General features: G+C 39.4%; 1 protein-coding gene across 4 annotated transcripts in view; it reads right to left on the bottom strand.

The window, feature by feature from the left end:
• POC1B (POC1 centriolar protein B) overlaps positions 1–18,822 on the bottom strand; it is a 130,547-nt gene that overhangs the window by 33,516 nt on the left and 78,209 nt on the right. For all 4 annotated transcript variants that reach the window (XM_004700411.3, XM_045289593.1, XM_045289599.1 and 1 more), the window contains one exon: positions 14,631–14,711. In XM_004700411.3, the coding sequence (XP_004700468.1) occupies positions 14,631–14,711 (81 nt within the window). The remainder of the gene's footprint in view (positions 1–14,630; positions 14,712–18,822) is intronic.

The raw sequence follows: 18,822 nt of genomic DNA, 5'->3' as shown, positions 1-18,822 counted from the left end.
GCGAGGGTTCACTGTACAGTACATTCATTCTATACAGTGGTTAAAAAGCAAGCACTGCAAAGCTCCAGAGAGGATTCAAAAGCCAGCTTTGATACTTACTGATCACCCTGAGCAGATTCTAATGTCCTTATATATGCTGTTTGCAAGATATGGAGAAAGATGTTAAGTCCTAAACATATTTTTCCCTTTATGTACCATTTATTGCATATCTTTATCACTTAATATATGGAGCCTCTTCCTATGCCACCAATAGAAACATGAACTAGGACCATGCAATTTGTTTTTAACTTTTTATTTTGAAATAATTTCAAACTTGCAGAAACATCGCTGAATATGATACTCTCATATATACCTTTCATCTAGTATTACTATTTATTAGCCTTTGCATTATTATTCTCTACTTCTTTGTTTTTGCCAACTTTATTTTTCTGATCTTTTGGATAGAAATTGCAGATACCATGTCCCTTTGCCTCAATTACTTCAGTGAGTATTTACTAAGAACAAAACCATTCCCATCCATAACTCCAGTACAACTGTCAAAAACAAAAATTTAACATTGATACTATTCTGTGATATTGTCTATATTCAATTTTAGCTTGCTATTCTAATAGTATTCTTTTTGTAGTGAGATTTTAATGGATCAAAGATCAAATCTTGTGGCACTCTAGGGTTAAGTGTTCGAATGCTAACTGCAAGGCTGGTGGTTCAAACCCACTAGCCACTCGGTGGGAGAAAGTTGAGGCTATTGGCTCCTGTAAAGACTTATAGCCTTGGAAACCCTATAAAGGGTTACTATGAGTCGAAAATTGACTCCACGGCAGTGGGTTAAAATCTAATCTAGGATCACATTGCATTCCACTTAGTTGTTATTGAACATGGAACGATAACACAACATTCCACCTATATACTATATCTTTTTAACCTATACTTTCTTAAACATTTGGGGTATTGGGGGAGAGTTCATTTTCTTAATTTTCCTATTGTAAATAATGCTTCAGTAAACATGCTTGAATAAAAACCTGCACATGTACATCTTATTATTTCTTTCAGAATGATGTCCTAGGTATTATTCAGGGTTCAGACAGAAAAACAGATACCAAAAGTTATTTTAGCAAGACATAAATGATATAGGGAACTGCTGAAGCGGGGTTGGAAGTGTAACAACAAATCCTGCCTGCGTGAAGTGCTAAGTTCTGAGGGCTGGGAGAACCAAGGCAGGAGGTTGACGTTATGAGAAACCAGACACTTCCAGGCCCTTGCAGCAGAGCTGGGACAGTTTCTTCCTAAGGAGGATGAGGAATGCTCATTAAAAAGACATTCTGAAAAGGAGGAGGAAATGCCCGGCATTCCTTCTCAGGCTCCCCTTCAGCTTAAACAAACAAAAATAGTGCTCTTGTGCTTTGGCAAACTAAAATATATAATAAGTAAAAGAATTTTGCCACCATAACATTGAAACCTACCTAAACCCTGCGTGATTAGCAATTAAAAAAATACATATATAAGAACTGGAGTTTGTTGTGGTCATCATTGTCCTAAGCAAGAAGGAGGGGAAAAAAGGAATTAGGGGGAAAATGGGGGATCAAATTAGACTAAACCTTCTTTAATTGTAAAAGTCAATTCAAGTCAGTTTGAAATTTAAATGGCAGGGTGTGGATCGATGCATTTAAAGCAAAGTGGCTTCATTACGCTTGAGGCGGTAGGTTTAAACAGAGAGAATGGTATAAAACTTGGTAACTGATGCCTGATCATATCAGAAAGTAAAAGCAAAAATACTGAAAGACACCGAAAGGCAAGAACCAGCCTGGAGTCTTTCTTGATAGCCAGTTCTCTTGGCCTTTGGGGATTTTAACCTTTCTGAAGCCCCCTAAAATATTTTAATTAGTGTGACATCAAAAAGCACAAAAGCCTGACTATATTGTTTCCTTTAGCGTATGTAATGACCACTTTCATCACGTGGCCAGCAGGTATGTTAAAGCAAAAACGTTACCTGTGAAACAGTTAGCTATTAAGTGGCTAAAGAAGAGAGCAAAGCAACTATCTTTTCTTTACAGGCAGCATCAAATAACTGAAACTAAATGGGTATAGAGATATGGAAGAGCGGAAGGCTAAGTTCACTGTCTTCTGTGATATTCTGACAGGCCCAGAAATGACATTTAGCTCCCTCGCAAGTCATCTTCTAAGTCAGCAGGAAGCTCATTATGGGCTGCCAGACCAGGAGACAAGCACTTCTCTGAGTGCCATGGTAGTAATTTCCTGTGTGAAAGCTCACTGCTGTCCTTGCATTCCTCCGGGTGCATTTCTTCTCATCTCAGAGGATGTTGCTCTTCCACAGGAAGAGGAAGCAGCCAGTTGTTCCTGGCTGTGTGGGCTGAGAGCTGTCCGGCATTTTCTGCATGCCACAGTTTCAGCTGTGGGAACTGTGGATGTAGCTTAGATTCCCAGGCCAGAGGCAGCCTATCTTACTGTGGCAGCGGCAGCCAGGAGGTCACCGTTTAGAAATACAGTATCTCAGGAAGTCAGGAGGTAGAAAAACACCAGGATCTCACTCTCTCTAGGCCCTCAAAGAGCTGTCTATAGGAAATAGTTAAAAGTATTTTTACTTTGCTGGGCTCCCAAGTAGCAAGTTTCAAAAAACCCTTTTGCAGAGAATTTCTCTACTGAAAGATTTATATAGAAAAGTTGCAATACTAAAGGATTCATGTCAACACTTACAGAGACTAGCTTCATTGCACAAAGTACTATTTAACTAAGAATGATTTTCAAATTGAATTAGCATGTAATTTTTGATAAAAGCAAAATAAATGCAATCAATTTGAATTTTCTTTCTCTGTGGCCTTAAAGCGTAAGGGGAATGAAGCTCAAATACATAAGTACATTTTCAACACATCTGAAGCAAATCCTTGGGACTTCGTGATTATTGTGATGTCTATTTAAATGAGGGATTTCAAAAATGCCATCCTTTAATTTCATTTTATCTAGGAACTCTTTGAAACCCCCTTGCATATACTTGGGGGGGGGGGTTGGGATAAGGGAGGTTTGGGGGAGGGAGAAACCCTTTAACCTACATTATTAATTTCTTTTTATAGTGGTACTAGTCTAGTAAATTTTGCAGATTTTCATATGCCTACCTTTCAATAAAGACCACGCTTCCTTAACAGGCTAAAAAGTTTTAGTGTGGCTTACTAAAAGCAAAAGATCTCTGAAACACATTTTTTAAAAAGGTTGGCCATGACATTCTCAGCTGTTACTTTTTGTAACGTATGGGTCATAATATACTTCAAAAGCAAACATTGAATTAATAGAAAACTAATCTCTTTTCCATCTCTAATATTTCCTCTATCTTTAAAATAACTTGTATCTGAAAAAATGTATGAATCTTGGATTTTCTATTTCTAAATGGCAAGAGATCTGCAAAAGTGTTATAGTTTTAATTTTCTGCTATTATCATATATGTATATACCCTTCATTTTTTTCTTTATAATTACTGTATTTCTTTAAAATTTCAAAGGAAATACTAAAGATCTATTTCTCACACCTTCTAAGGAGAATTCCTATTTTACTTCTCTTAAGTTCTACACATTTAATCATCTGAGATAATGGCATGGAAATGCCTGCTACTGCTTTAGCCAACGACAGGGCACAGGTTGATGTGAGGAGCTCCAACTTTATCCTAAAACACCAAGTGGGAGAAAACAGTGGGGTTTGCTGCCTCCAAACTGGTTCCAAGAAACCAGTGAAAGTAAAGCAAGTTAGGTACCTTAAACTAGGTGACACAACTTTCTAAAAAAAATTACAGGATGCGATTAGCAGGTTTTGTCAATGTTACAGGAAGAGATTGCCAGCTTTTGATGATTACAGGATACAATGGGTACTCTAAGAAGGTGGGTTTTGCAGTGGTCATTAGGAAATTATCTATATCTACATTTCTCAAGGGGCTATTAGACTGCCATCCTCTGAAGCTTCATGGGTCCTCATTTATCTAAATTGGGGTGATACTTCCATGCCTGTCCTTACCAGATCACAACCCCTAAGACCTCTGAATGAGGATGCTTCCTGTCTGGCTACTTCTCTTAATGGCCCTGCTGGCCGCTTCCTTCCTGTGTTCTGACACTCCTACTGATTGAGCTTAAACGAAACGTTTACTGCCAGGGAGGGGGCTGTTACATTTTGGATTTTTAGCAAACTAAATCTATAATTATGTTATATTTCTAGTATTTGGTTAACAGCAAGCTAAATATTTCACCCTCTATCAGTTGGCACATTTACTATTAATTGAAATCATGACTGAAAGTCTGAGCAAAAAGGGGGCTACATTTTGTAAGGTACCAACTACTGAGTCCAGAGACCTGGATTCTACAAATACCTGTTTATTTCATCATTTCAAACTCTTGGGGGCATAAAACCACTGCCATTGAATGGATTTCAATATAGGGTTTCGGAGGCTTTGTAAATCTTTATGGGAATAGATAGCCTCATCTATCTTTTGCGAGGCTGGGGGATTTTAACTGCCATCCTTGCTGCTAGTAGTCCAACCCCAAAGTGCCACCTAATTCAGGAACACTGAACCAATGCTTAAAGATATCATTAAAAAAAAAAAAAAAAGTATTTCCTATAGCTTGTAAGGGGGCAAAATATTGCCAACAAATGTATCTAGTTTCAGAAAGCGCATGCCCTAAACTTACAAATGGCAGTTTAAAACTGTAGCAAGTTAAAAAGGGAAAACAACTTTGTTATCAGGTGCTGTTGATTCATTCCAGTTCAGAACAACCCTACACACCACAGAACCAACCACTGCCTGGTCCTGAGCCAGCCTTCCAACTGCTCTTACATTTGAGCCGGGGTTGCAGCTACTGTGTCAGTCCATCTTGTGGGAGATCTTCCTCTTTTTCCTTGGCCCTCTACTTTACCAAGCCTGATGTCCTTCTCCAGGGACTGCTCTATCCTGACAACATGTCCAAAGTACATGAGACAAAGTCTTGCCATCCTTGCCTCCAAGTCAACTCTACCTCTCCCCAAATATAGAAGCTATCCTTCTGCAAATATGGATATGCTACCATAACGAAAAGTCGAGAAAGCAGGAGGTTGCACATTATTTTCATCCATTTTTCTAAAAAACAAGTGGGAATCTGGGGAAATAAATTATTGCCATTTTACACTTTCAAGGTTACACATTTTATTTTTTAATTGTTTACTTTTGCATACACTCTGTTCTTTCAATTATGTCTTTCCAAGTCTCTCTGTTTACATAAGCAGTTTGGAACTGGAGTAACTCTGAACTAGTTAGGCAATGTTGTCTAGTAACCAGGATGAATTGTTGCTACAACATTCATAGAAATACTTTCTGTCTGTAACTTTACTGTTTGTATGTTCATATACTTTTTAGAAAATTGGTATTTTTCAGGTAGCCAACACCACAGGACAATCTCCATGCAAGTGTGCAACTTTTTTCTTGAAAAAAAGTGAGTTGAGGTGAAATCTTTCTGAACGAGAAACCACGGACCTTGTCGAAGGGTGCAGAGATAAAGGACACCCAGAAAGGCAGTGTTTGGCTACTGCATCTCCCAATGTCAAGCCAATGGCAATGTCTCTGGCCCTGACTCAGCCAAGCACTTTCCGGACCGGACAAGACAGAAAAAAAATCTGTTCTTTTTCTCAGCCATCCCTCTGCCAAGATGATGCAGGGCCAGAAGATAATCTAAACTCCACTGGGATTACTCAGGGCCACACTTCAGTGCCCATGGGGGAAGGAACAGGGAATCCCACAGCTGACATTCAATCTGTCAGGAAAGCCTTTTGGCTTGATCTTCAAAAAATATTCAAGATCCTATCACTTATCACCACCACCTCTGCTACCACTCTAGGTCAAGGCACCATTGCCTCCTGGCTGGGTATTTAATTAGCTTCCTGATTGGTCTCACTCCTAGGCTGACTGAACCTGTTAAAATGTAAGTCAGATCATGGCCTCTTCTGAGGGCAACTTCTAGTGTCACTGTGCCACTCACCATCTGGCCCTCGATCACAGCTTCTTCTCATGTGGAGTGCCCTTCTCAAATATGCGCATCACTTGTCCCCTTCATTCTTACAGTTCCACTTTTCACATGTGAGCTGCCCTGATCATTCTATTTCAAATGGCACCTCTCTTCCTACCACTACTTTGATCTTCACCTTTGCACCCCACCCCCGTCTACTATATTCTCTAAAAGAAGTTCTAATGGTACTGTACTCCTTTTATAGACTATAGTAAACAGAAAAAAGGTATATATAAATATATAACATAAAGAAAACTATATAATATCAATATAAAATATATTAAAATATATATATAAATATGTAAAAGTGCTAGTGGTGCTGTCATTGCATTAGGCAAATCAACTGCACAAGACTTCTTTACAGTGTTAAAAAGCAAGGCTGCTATTTTGAGGACTAAGGTGTGCCTGACTCAAGCCATGGTATTTTTAATGGCCTCATACGCATGTGAAAGTTGGACACTGAATAAGGAAGACTGAAAAGGAATTGATGCATTTGAAGTATGGTGTGGACAAAGAATACTGAAAGTACTCTGGTTTGCCAAAAGACCAACAGATCTGTCTCGGAGTAAGTACAGCCAGAATACTCCTTAGAGGCAAGGATGGTGAGAGTTCATCTCACATACTTTGGACATGTTGTCATGAGGGCCCAGTCTCTGGAGAAGGATATCATGCTTGATAAAGCAGAGTGTCAACAAAAAAGAGGAAGGCCCTTGATGAGATGGGTTGGCATAGTGGCTACAACAAGGGATTCAAACATAGCAACAAATATAAGTTGGTCGGGATGGTGCAGTGTTTTAATCGGTTGTACAGAGAGTCCCTATGGGTTGGAACTGACTCAATGGCACCTACCAACAACAGTAATGTTAACTCACCAGCAGCTCCTCTGGAGACAATCAAGCTAGCTACTCCCACAAAGACTAATAATCTCAGAAACCACAAATAGGGCCAAGAGTTGGAATCAACTAGATGGCCGTGGCGTCATGTAACATAAAGGAGCCCAGCGGCTAAAACACAGGATTGCTAACCAAAAGGTGCATGGTTTGAACAAACCAATAGCCCCAATAGGAGAAAGTTGCGACAGTCAGTTTCTGTAAAATTGTTGCTGTGGAGATTTTACTTTGCCCTACAGGTTGGCTAAGAGTGGAAATCAATTAGGAGACAACAGGATATAGTACACAGTTTGCTTTTTTTTGGGTGGGGGTATCTAAACGGAATCATCTCCTCCATCAGAATATAGGATGTAGGTTTCTTTGGCACTGGTATTTTTGTTTTGTTCATTCTTCCCAAAGCCGGGAAAAGTGAGTGACACAGGAGAGTTACTCAATAAATATTTGTGGAGAGATGTGTGAGTGGACATCTTCCATGGATTCTACTACATCTGCTATCTGTTGTTAGGTAACATAAGGTCCCCAAATTCAACTGATAAACTTTCATTACAGTGGTTAAGTGTTGCCAGCGACTGCTGAGGTATCTATTTACCTTTGCTCTTTCCACACCTGGAATGCTCCACTCAAAACCCCTCATATATCTCAAGAATAGCTCAAAAGTTATCTTCTGGAGGAGGCTTCCGCCTATAATGATCTCTTCTGAACCTACTCACTAACAGCCTTTCATTTGGCAATCAAGCACACTTCATGGATATTGAGGCTGCTATTTATTTCTTTTTTCTTTTTTTGTGTGTGTAATCTTTTACTGTGAATTAGGTAAAGATTTTACATTTACAATGAGCCGATCAAAGTTTTACATTCAAAAATCCATACACATTCCGATTGAATAATTTCTTTTAAAAAAAATCATTTTATTGGGGGACATACAACTCTGATCACAATACACACACACACACATCAATAGTGTAAAGCACACTTATACATTCATTGCCTCCATCATTCTCAAAACTCTCACTTTCCGCTTGGGCTCCTGAAATCAGCTCATTTTCCTCCCCCCACCCTTTCTCCCCGCTCCCCCCTCCCCAATAAACCCTTGATAATTTATAAATTATTATTTTTATCATATCTCACACTGCCTACCATCTCCCTTCACCCACTTTTCTATTGCCCATCCCCCAGGGAGGAGGTTATATGTAGATCCTTGTAATCGGTTCCCCCTTTCTACCCCTACACTTCCCTCCCGGTATTGCCACTCTCACCACTCGTCTTGAGGGGATCATCTGTCCTGGATTCCCTGTGTTTCCAGTTCCTATCTGCACCGCTGTACATCCTCTGGTCTAACCAGGTTTGCAAGGTAGAATTGGGATCATGATAGTGGGGGGGAGGAAGCGTTTAAGAACTAGAGGAAGGTTGTGAGTTTCATTAATGCTACACTGTATAGATATTTATTTCTTATACTATCGTCCCTCCCTTCCCTGGCTAGGTTTTAAGCTTCTTAGGGACAGGCAACAATCTGGACCTTCATACAATATTTCATTAAACATTATCACTGATGGAGCCACAAAAGACTCTAGATGCTTTCCTTCTTTCCTTTCTTTCTATAATTGACAACTCAGTTTTGATCTGAAACACTATCCCTGTTTAAGGAAAGACATACACTTTGTGTGCCAATTCTTTATGGTGAAGAGCATGACGATAAGAACATTGTTTTCGTTCTCTAAGCTGAGTCTAGTGTCAGAAACGATCATTTATTCCACTGTGTTCATTGAGGAGCCCGAGTGGCACGGTGGGCTGTGCACTGAGCTGCTACCCAATAGGTCAGCTCTTGGACCCTCCCAGCATTTCTGAGAGGAAGATGCACTTGTTAGTCCAGAGTTAGTCCAGAAACCTATAGTGGCAGTTCTACTCTGTCCTATGCGGTTACTATGAGTCAAAATCGACTCCGTGGCAGTGAGTTTTGCTCATCTGTAGAACCAGTAAAACAAAGTTAGAACACTAACACAGGAATACAGTTTACCTAAACATAAATACATATTTCAATATTTCTAGAGTAGTTAAGACAGTAGAGTTTGTATTTTTTAAAGTACTTTGTTAGAATATATAATAGAAATTTCTATCTTGCTTGTTTTTTTTTTAATAACAAAAACATTTTATTGGGGGCTCGTACAACTCATCACAATCCAACCATCCATCCATTGTGTCAAGCACACTTGTACATTTGTTGCCCTCATCATTCTCAAAACATATGCTCTCCACTTAAGCCCTTGATATCAGCTCATTTCCCCCCCCCTTCCCTCATGAACCCTTGATAATTTATAAATTATTATTATTATTTTTAATCATTTTATTGGGGGCTCATACGACTTTGATCACAATCCAGACATACATCAGTTGTGTAAAGCACATTTGTACATTCATTGCCCTCGTCATTCGCAAAACATTTGCTCTCTACTTAAGCCCCCCGCATCAGGTCCTCATTTTTTCCTCCTCCCTCCCTGTTCCCCCCTCCCTCATGAGCCCTTGATAATTTATAAATTGTTTATTTTGTCATATCCTGCCCTGTCCAACGTCTCCCTTCACCCAATTTTCTGTTGTGCATCCACCAGGGAGGAGGTTATATGTAGATCCTTGTAATCGGTTCCCCCTTTCTACCCCACCTTCCATCCACCCTCCGGTACTGCCACTCTCACCACTGGTCCTGAAGGGACCATCTGTCCTGGATTCCCTGTGTTCCGGTTCCTAACTGTACCAGTGTACATCCTCTGGTCTAGCCAGATTTGTAAGGCAGAATTGGGATCATGATAGTGGGGGGGAGAGGGGGGAGGAAGCATTTAAGAATTAGAGGAAAGTTGTATGCTTCATTGTTGCTACACTGCACCCTGACTGGCTTGTCTCCTCCTTGCAGCCCTTCTGTAAAGGGACGTCCTGTTACCTACACATGGGCTTTAGGTCCCCAATCTTCACTCCCCCTCATTTACAATGATATGATTTTTTGTTCTTTGATGCCTGATACCTGATCCCTTTGATACCTGTGGTCACAGAAGGCTGGTTTGCTTCTTCCATGTGGGCTTTGTTGCTTCTGAGCTAGATGGCCGTTTGTTTACCTTCAAGCCTTTAAGACCTGAGATGCTATATCTTTGGATAGCCGAGCACCATCAGCTTTCTTCACCACATTTGCTTATACACCTACTTTGCCTTCAGCGATCTTGTTGGGAAAATGTGCATCATGGAATACCAGTTTAATAGAACAAAGTGTTCTTGCATTGAGGAAGTACTTGAGTGGGGGCCCAATGTCCATATGCTGCCTTAATACTAAACCTATAAATATATGCATGTAGATCTATTTCCTCATGATATATTAATACATTTACATATGTACATACCTGTATTTAGATCTCTATAAATGCCCTTTGCCTCCTAGTTCTTTCCTCTATTTCCTTTTACTTTCCTCTTGTCCCACTATCATGCTCAGCCTTCATTTGGGTTTCAGTAATTTCTCTCGGTTACCCTTGATCAATCCCTACATCAGGCCTCTCACACCCTCCTTGCCACTAATTTTGGATCACTTCTTATTCCCTTGTCCCTGGGTTGGTCAACACCACCTCCTTTCCTCCACTTCCCCCTCTTCCCATGTCCCTCTGGAACCACTGGTCCCATTGTTTTCTCCTCCAGACTGTTCATTCATCCTATCTTATCTAGATAGACCTGCAGAGATCATACACACACAAAAAACAAGACATAGCAATACAAAGCGACAGAAGAAAATGACAACAAAAAACACAATGACCAAAAAAATAAATTAAATAAAAATTAAAAAGAAAGAAAAATCTGTAAATAGTTCAAGGTCTGTCTGTTGACCTATAGGAGTGTCCTCCAGTCAAGTCCAATGGGGAGCCATGCCCTGGCCCCAAGGTCTATCCTTTTCACTCCCTCGGGACTTCCCTGCTCTGCTCCCCCCGCTGTTCTGCCAACATGCCCTTAGTGTTTTGCCGCAGTGTGGTGGGGCCAGACAGGGCCAATCCCGACACTGAGTCTCCAGTGTTGTCCCCCGTAGGGCCATGGGTCAGTGAGGGGTGTCGTGTCTCATAGTGGGACCAGCCATATGGTCCATTCTGTGCACTGACTGTTCTGAGCGGGGATATCGTCCTCCAGGCCTGGGGCCAGGATGTCCTCCACTCTCTCTTCCTCCCCCTTCATTTGCTCCCATGCTTGCCTTTTTTTTTGAGGTGTCGGGGAAGTACATGCTGGGCTATCTCCTGTAGCCACATCACATGTCAATATTAATGCTAAATGTTCTAGAACAAAATTGTTGGCAAAACCTTCCAAGCCAAAAATCCACCCTCCATGCCATCAAGTTCATTCTGACTCAAAGCGACTGCATAGGACAGAATAGAACTGCTCCACTAGGGTTCAAAGACTGCCATCTTTCCAGGAGCAGAAAGCCTCATCTTTCTCCCAGAGTGGCTGATGGTTTCAAACAGCGGACCTTGAGGTTAGGAGTCCAACTTGTAGCCCACTCTGCCACCAAGGCTCCACTACAAAATCCTAACCTAGTGTTAGTGGAATTAATAAACTATTAATATAATCAAATGGAGCCTTTGGTAATTAACAATTAAAAATGACCACATGACCAGAAAAGTCAAGATCAATATTTAAAATCGATGTTTATACATGATCCAGTGTACAGATATAATTTCTTGTCAACTTGAAGGGTACGGGTAGAGATCAGCCTATCAATCAGGTCACAGCCAAGGACCTCCTTTGAAGGTGCTACCAGGATATAACTCTCTGGAGGCCAGTCCCTCTTTATCTCTGCTTTCATCTTCCTGCTGGCTGACCATGGTTACTGCCAGAGTCCTGCAATGTGACCGCCATTGGATCCTTATGACTTAGCACCCACCAACCTATTATCTTTCTGCATTCTGTATCACGACATGTGGGTGTGTGAGTCTGCAGAGGGACTTACAGACTGGTACTGGACTTATGGTCTTGAGTTGGACTGGGCTGGGGTATCTTCTGGATACTTAATGACTTCTTGATATGAAGCTCTTTCTTACACATCTACGAGTGCCACTGGGTTTGTTGCTCTAGTCAGTCTAGACGAACACTGCCAGTATGCCACTCTACAGAGATTGTTTACCACAAAGCTTTAAAACACAAATTGGTAAAAGCTGATTTTGATCCTCAAATATTGTATCAGATTAGACAGACAAGGCAAAAAGACACCATCGGTTATATTATATGCTATGATTTCTTCTCTGTAATTAAATATCAAAGCATAAATAAGGTACCAGCATTCTTATGTCTACAAATCATCCTGATTGTAATATGAAATCATGTCAAAGCAGGAATGGAAGACAACTATTGCTTTACTTTTACAAACCTGCCTGTATCCTACTAAGAAATTTGGCAAATTAAGGTTTAAAGAATAATCTTTTTAGGTCACATCTTGATGAAATAAATTTCTAAGGAAACTATCCTATACAATACAAAAACCAACCAAATAGAGAGAAAAATAAACAAACTGTTATAAGTGATTTCACTTTAGTTTTCTGCCCAACTACCTATCAATGATCTAAAAGAAAGATGTAATCATTTCCAAAACATTTTCTTTCTACTTTTTTGTGGATTTTTGGTTTTCTTGTGTTATTTTATTTATTTATTTAGAACATTAAACAAGTAATTCAGAGTGCCAGTGGACACTTCTTCTTTTCAAAAATATGTTTATTGGCACCTAATCCACATATTATATAATTCAATAGTTCAATTATATCACACTTCTTCTTAATAGTTATATGTTATTTTAGAGTGAAATTATATTGTATTAGACTAGTTTTATCTATGAAAAAGCCGTTTCATATGATTCGATGTAATACTATACTTACATGGATTATAATTGTACTCTTTAACTTTACTCTGTTTAACAGGACAATTAAAGCTTGTCATGTGTTTAAACAGAATTGTCCATTGGAAGTCCCCACCCCACAACACACCTACCTAGTCTCTGTTATAGACCCACAACATATACTAGTTGACCTTAGCACTTCTGGATTACCATAAGGGATAGACACCCTGCTGTCACTTGTTAAGGGCAGTACGCCCTTCTCTGTATAACACTGTCTATGGAAATGATCCTGGATTCTTCAAGGATGAGGCCTAAAGAGTACTGAAGAGTGAGTCTCAAAGGATGGACTAAAGGTCTTTGATAACTGTGATATCTTCTAAGCCTAGAGCACACAATTTTAGTCTATATACTACCTTCACAAAAAGGTAAAACATCCCATTAGCCACCATTGCTCCCTTCTCACAGCAGGGGGAAAAATCCAATTGAGTTGAATTTCTCGGTTTATTAGCATGCCTTTGGACTCATTCATTCATCATAAACCTATTATAAGCAAGGCTCTGTGGCAACAATTAGATGGTCTAGTTAACCTTTATTTCCTTGTTAGTTAATAATGTACAGTTATTTTATAAACATAAACATTCTAAAAGAGAAGCACACAAAACAGCTTGAGATTCTGGTTGTCCAATGATCCCTGGACTTCCACTTGACAATAACCCACTTGGTTGCCCTCCAGCTGATTTCTTATCACTGGAACTTCTCATGAGAGATCTAAGACTCTTCTCTGCTGTGGAATCAACACTGAGAGGCCCTTTGGGAAGTATCCTTTCTGTTACAGAGTTTGTAATGCCAGCTTTTTAATGTTGTTTGCTTATGTTGGTTTTGCCATGCAATAACAAGTTTCCCAAAACATTGAACTAAGCCGACACCATCCCAGCAGTATCACTAAAGATCATGCCATGTCTTCCCATCTGTTCTTATGACTAGTTTTGCATTACTACAAATATGTAAGTTTAGCACTTTTGAAAGGCAATTACCAAAGCAGGAAATCTGTTCTGTGACTACAAGTGGTATGTCACCTGGTAACACCTTAACAATAGAGGAAATAGTGAGTATGAATTGGACTGTATTTCAGGGTCTAAAAGACGTTCTTTTTTTTTTTTGTCGCTTATTGCTACACACTTCGTGGCTATTTCTATACATTACAAATAAGACTATCTTTATAATGTTTGTTTCTATGCTAATGTGGGGCTATGAGGTAGTTAGTTTATTGTGCCAACCTGGCCGATAAACACATGTGGGGTTAATTTAAGAGTGGAGGGATAAATGGCTCGCTGAGCCTCGCCTTTCTAGTTCTAGGGTCTCTTGCTTTGTGATAGTCGCACCATGGTGCAGCTGCCTTAGCCAGTTCCCTGCTTCAGCTGGCAAGGCTCACTTCCTGTAAGACATCCCTGAGGAGAAACTGCATGGACCTACCCGGATGCAGCCCTGGGTGCTGGAGCAGCCATGTGGAGACCCCTGCCAGCGCTGAGCTACTTACATGTTCACTGATTCAGCTTTCCCCCTGCAGTCGGCATCATTGCGTGTGTTTTGTGAGATGGAGGAGGACTTTGTGGATTGGTGTCGGACATATGGGTTAATGTTGGACTTGTGGGCTTGGGCAGCACTGGGTTGGGATGTTTTCTTGATGTGCACTTACCCTTTTTATAAAACTTTCTCTTATACATATGAGTTTCTGTGGATTTGTTTCTCTAAAATACCCAGACTAAGACAGGCTATTTAGCTCACATTTGATCCCTTTCCCTCCACCCCTTAAGGAAAACTGATTGTGCCAAATAATTAAACATCATATAAATGTCGAAGAAAACTTACTGTGGTAGAGTCAAAAGAAAGGACATCCACAACTGGGGGATTGGAAGTCTGCAAATCGATGACTTCTAGTTTGGGATTAATCTGTACATATGTTTGAAAAAAAAACCCTTGGTATTAGATTTCTATACCATAAGAAACCAAATGCTACTTATGAAAAACTTATAGCATTTCATAATGGGTTATTTAATTAAACTATATTGGTATATTTTTTATAAATGTGGATACAAAAAATGTAACCAAAGCATTAGCCTCCCAAATCTATCAATTCAATATATCATAATGAAGTTGAATTTATCACACAAATAAGAGTCTGCTTTCATATGAAGACAATCAATGTGATTCACCTATAGAGAGATTTTAAAAATAAAATAAAATTACCTGCCTGAAAAGACACAGAAAAAATACTAACTAGTTCATATCCTAACTAGTTCATCAAGACAAGAAAATAAATAAAAAGCGCCAAGGTAAAGGAATTGGAAAGAAATAAAATTTGTCATCCATGCCTAATATGATTATCTATGGAGAAACAGTAAAATAATCTATTGCTAAACTGTTAGAATAAGAGTTTAACAAAATAGCCACACGTGAAATTGATATGCAAAATCAACTGCATTCCTATACCTCAGCACACTGTTGGAAATGGAATTTTGAAAAAGACATTATTTACATTACCATAAAAACTAAAAATACACCAGAACAAATATACAGTAATGTGTTAGACCTTTCTAGAGAAAATAATAAAGCTCATGCAAATACAGTTAATCCCTACCCCACCCGAAGCCAGAAAAAAACATGTAATTGAGCCAATTCTGACTCATAGCAACCCTCCAGGGCAGTTAAAACTGCCTCTTTGGGTTTCAGAGACTAACAGGAGCAGAAAGCATCACCTTTTCCCCAAATGGCTGGTGCTTTCTAACTGCTGACACTGCAGTGAACAGCAATGCCGCCGGGCTCTTTAGAAAATAGAAGAGGAAGAGATATCATAATGTCTAACATTGAAAAAGAAAAATGCCTAAAAAAAGAAAAACTTATAGTTCAGTATGCAAAAAGACAGCAAGGAAAGATGTTTTGAAAGAGAAATCCTAAAAGCTAACCAGCATATCAAAAGATATTTGGCAATAGTACTAATGAAAAAAAAAGGAAATTGAAGCAAAATGCCATTTAATAACCTATTAGACTGCAAAAACTGGAAAACTCAGATGTCAATATTGTTTAGAGGTATTGCTTGTAATGGTCACAAAAATACAAAAGAAACCTGGCAATACCTCAAATGTTTATCAACAGTATGCTATATGTAAATTATGGGAATTACTATTACGGTAAATTTAGGAGTACACTACTCTTAGTGACAATGAATGAAATACCACTATGTGCAACATGAATGAATTTTAGGATTTTAATCTTAACGAAACAAGCAAGTTAGAGAAGACACATTCAACATGATTCTGTTCACATAGAAAGCAAAAACATTTAAAAGTAAACAATAACTGGATAATAAATTCATGCACATGCACATGTAGTAAAACTGTAATGAATCTTGAGGGAATGATTAACTAGAGTGTTCACTACTTCTGGGGAAAGTTAATCTAGAATTCAAAAAGATCAAAAATTAACTGAAACCACACCACCACTACCACTCTTTATTAAACATGGATATCAAAAAATAAATGACTCCTGTGGCTAACATACTTGTAATTTGCCTCTCAAACAAACAAAAATAATAATGAAATAAAAGACAAAAAAGATAACAGAACTTTGTATCAAATGAACAGGTACCAGCAATACAAATGGTGACGAGTTTCAGAGAAGAAACTGTTGATGGATCATTGAGGTGGTGAGAAAGGCTATCCGTAGGGGAATCTGGCTTTATGACTGCTCCTTAAACAAAACAGGAATAAATACAAGTGGAAGGGAACGGAGAGGAAGGTTTGCTCGAGAGTGCTGCTGAGCAGAGGCATAAGCTGACAGGATTCCTATGCAACAGGGTCACAGTAAGAGACCACGACAGGGGGCGCTATGGGCTAAATTGTAAAGTGAAATGATTAGGGAAAATACAGAAAAAGTGGACACAAACATGTGTTTCAGTTCTAAAGAGTGTCAAGTGACAGAAATATGCGGAGTCTCAAGAACAAATAGAGGGATAGCAGCGAGACCATTAATAGTGAGAAGGACTGAACCAGGGGTAAGAGGAGTAGAATAATTTTAAAAACACGCCATCATGTTTGATGGCCGTAGCTGTAGTTTTAGAAATATCAGGTCCCTTAGATAATTATCCAGCACATCATGTTAGAGGGGAGACGTACATGCCCTGTGAAAGTACAGAAGGTTGATAGGTCTGGCCTCACCTAGCCAATTTTCTGTCTTTCAGATTGCTCCCCAAAGGGGAACCCTAACATTGCCTACTTCTTTGAGCTCTGGTTGAGGTGACACTGCAGAAACACAAACAAAACAAAACTACTGACAGTGACTTGCTTTGTTTTCAGTCAGTGCACACAGACTTGTTCGCAGACGTTTTATTCTCTTTGATATACTGCCACCTAGTGTAACCAGGAAATGGTTTGCCTATGGAAATACCATTTGGTTTCATCATCTGAATTTAGAGGTGTTAAGAAATCTAAATCATATGGAAATGATCAGCGTTTCTCATAAAAAAAATCCTTGAAATACAGGTTAGAAAAATATTTATGTACCTAACATAAGAAACATCATAGTAAACAGAAAATATTGAAGCTGTCAAGGATTTTATTTGGATTTACAATCAATGCCTATTGAAGCAGCAGTCAAGAAACCAAGCAACATTTTGCATTGGGCATATCTGCTGCAAAAGATCTCTTTACAGTGCTAAGAAGCAAAGTTGTAACGAGAGGAAGACTAAGGTGTGCACCTGGTCCCTGCCATGGTATTTTCACTATCTCCATATGCGTGCGAAAACTGGACAATGAATAAAAGCCCAAATCATAATTTGTGTCTTTGAATTTGTTGTCAAGCAATGCTAAATATACCATGGCCTGCCAGAAGAACTACCATATCTGTCTTGGAAGAAGTACAGCCTCAGTGCTCCTTAGAATTGACGATGGGAAGGCTTCATCTCATATGCTTTGAACACGTTATCAGGAGGTCCCAGGCCCTGGAGAAGAGCATTATGCTTGGTAAAAAAGAGGGCCAATGAAAAAGAAATGAGAGGACAGCTCTCAAGGAGACAGATGAACAGAGTGGCTATAGCAATGGACTCACAGCAGAACAGTGACTGTGAGGATGGTACAGGACAGTATTCTGTTGTACATAGGGATTGCCGTGACTCAGAACCGACTTGATAAAATCTAAAATCAACAACAAAATATTGCAGTCCCTACATAGAAAAAATATGGTAAAGAGGTGACCTTCGTAACTACTTGCTGGCTAACTTTCAGGGAAATAAGTGAAGCCATTGGGCTTGCTATCACAGAACCCACTGCTGAGGTGTCAACGCCAACTCATAGGGACCCTATAGAGAGAGAACTGCCCAGGGGGCTCCAAGACAGGAACTCTTCTTTCTTCCTTGGAGCAGCTGGTGGTTTCCAATGTGCACCTTGCAGTTAGCAGCCCAACACAATCCAGAACTCGCTAACAATTAGAGGTGGCTTACAATGGAACGGACTGCCTTAAAAGAAGGGAGTCCTGCTGTCAGAGTGATAAGTGCTCAGGTGCTAACCAAAATATAAAAGGTTGTTAATTTGGACCCATTCAGAAAATAGTAACATAGTAATATTTGGCTAGGTTAAAGAAAATAAGCCTTTCTGCTAACTACCACGTAGAATTTTATACACAATTTATAAAGTTAGTAAGTCGCATAGTTACAAAAAGCCATTATAAAAGAAGAAAAGATCAGAAAAATACTGATTAATGCTTTTTTACCTCAAAACTAAATAGGGTCTATTTAGGTTGATAAGGAAGTTTTAAGATTAAGAAAATTATTAATCTAATTCATCACATTGACAGGAGAAAGTCGAGATGATGATCTCAATAGAGACAGAAGATGTCTTTGTTAGAATTCAATATTCTTACACAATTTTTCCATAGTTAAATGTTTAGTTTATAAGAAAATGCCAGGGAGGGTGGAGAGGGGAACCGATTACAAGGATCTACATGTGACCTCCTCCCTGGGGGACGGACAACAGAAAAGTGGGTGAAGGGAGACGTTGGACAGGGCAAG

This window comes from Echinops telfairi, unplaced genomic scaffold (assembly GCF_000313985.2).
Source record: "Echinops telfairi isolate 266 unplaced genomic scaffold, ASM31398v2 ScPeMD7_2;HRSCAF=8, whole genome shotgun sequence".
In the NCBI taxonomy this organism is placed as follows: Eukaryota; Metazoa; Chordata; class Mammalia; order Afrosoricida; family Tenrecidae; genus Echinops; species Echinops telfairi.
Note: the sequence above shows the minus strand (reverse complement) of the source record. Positions and strands in the feature narration are given on the sequence as shown.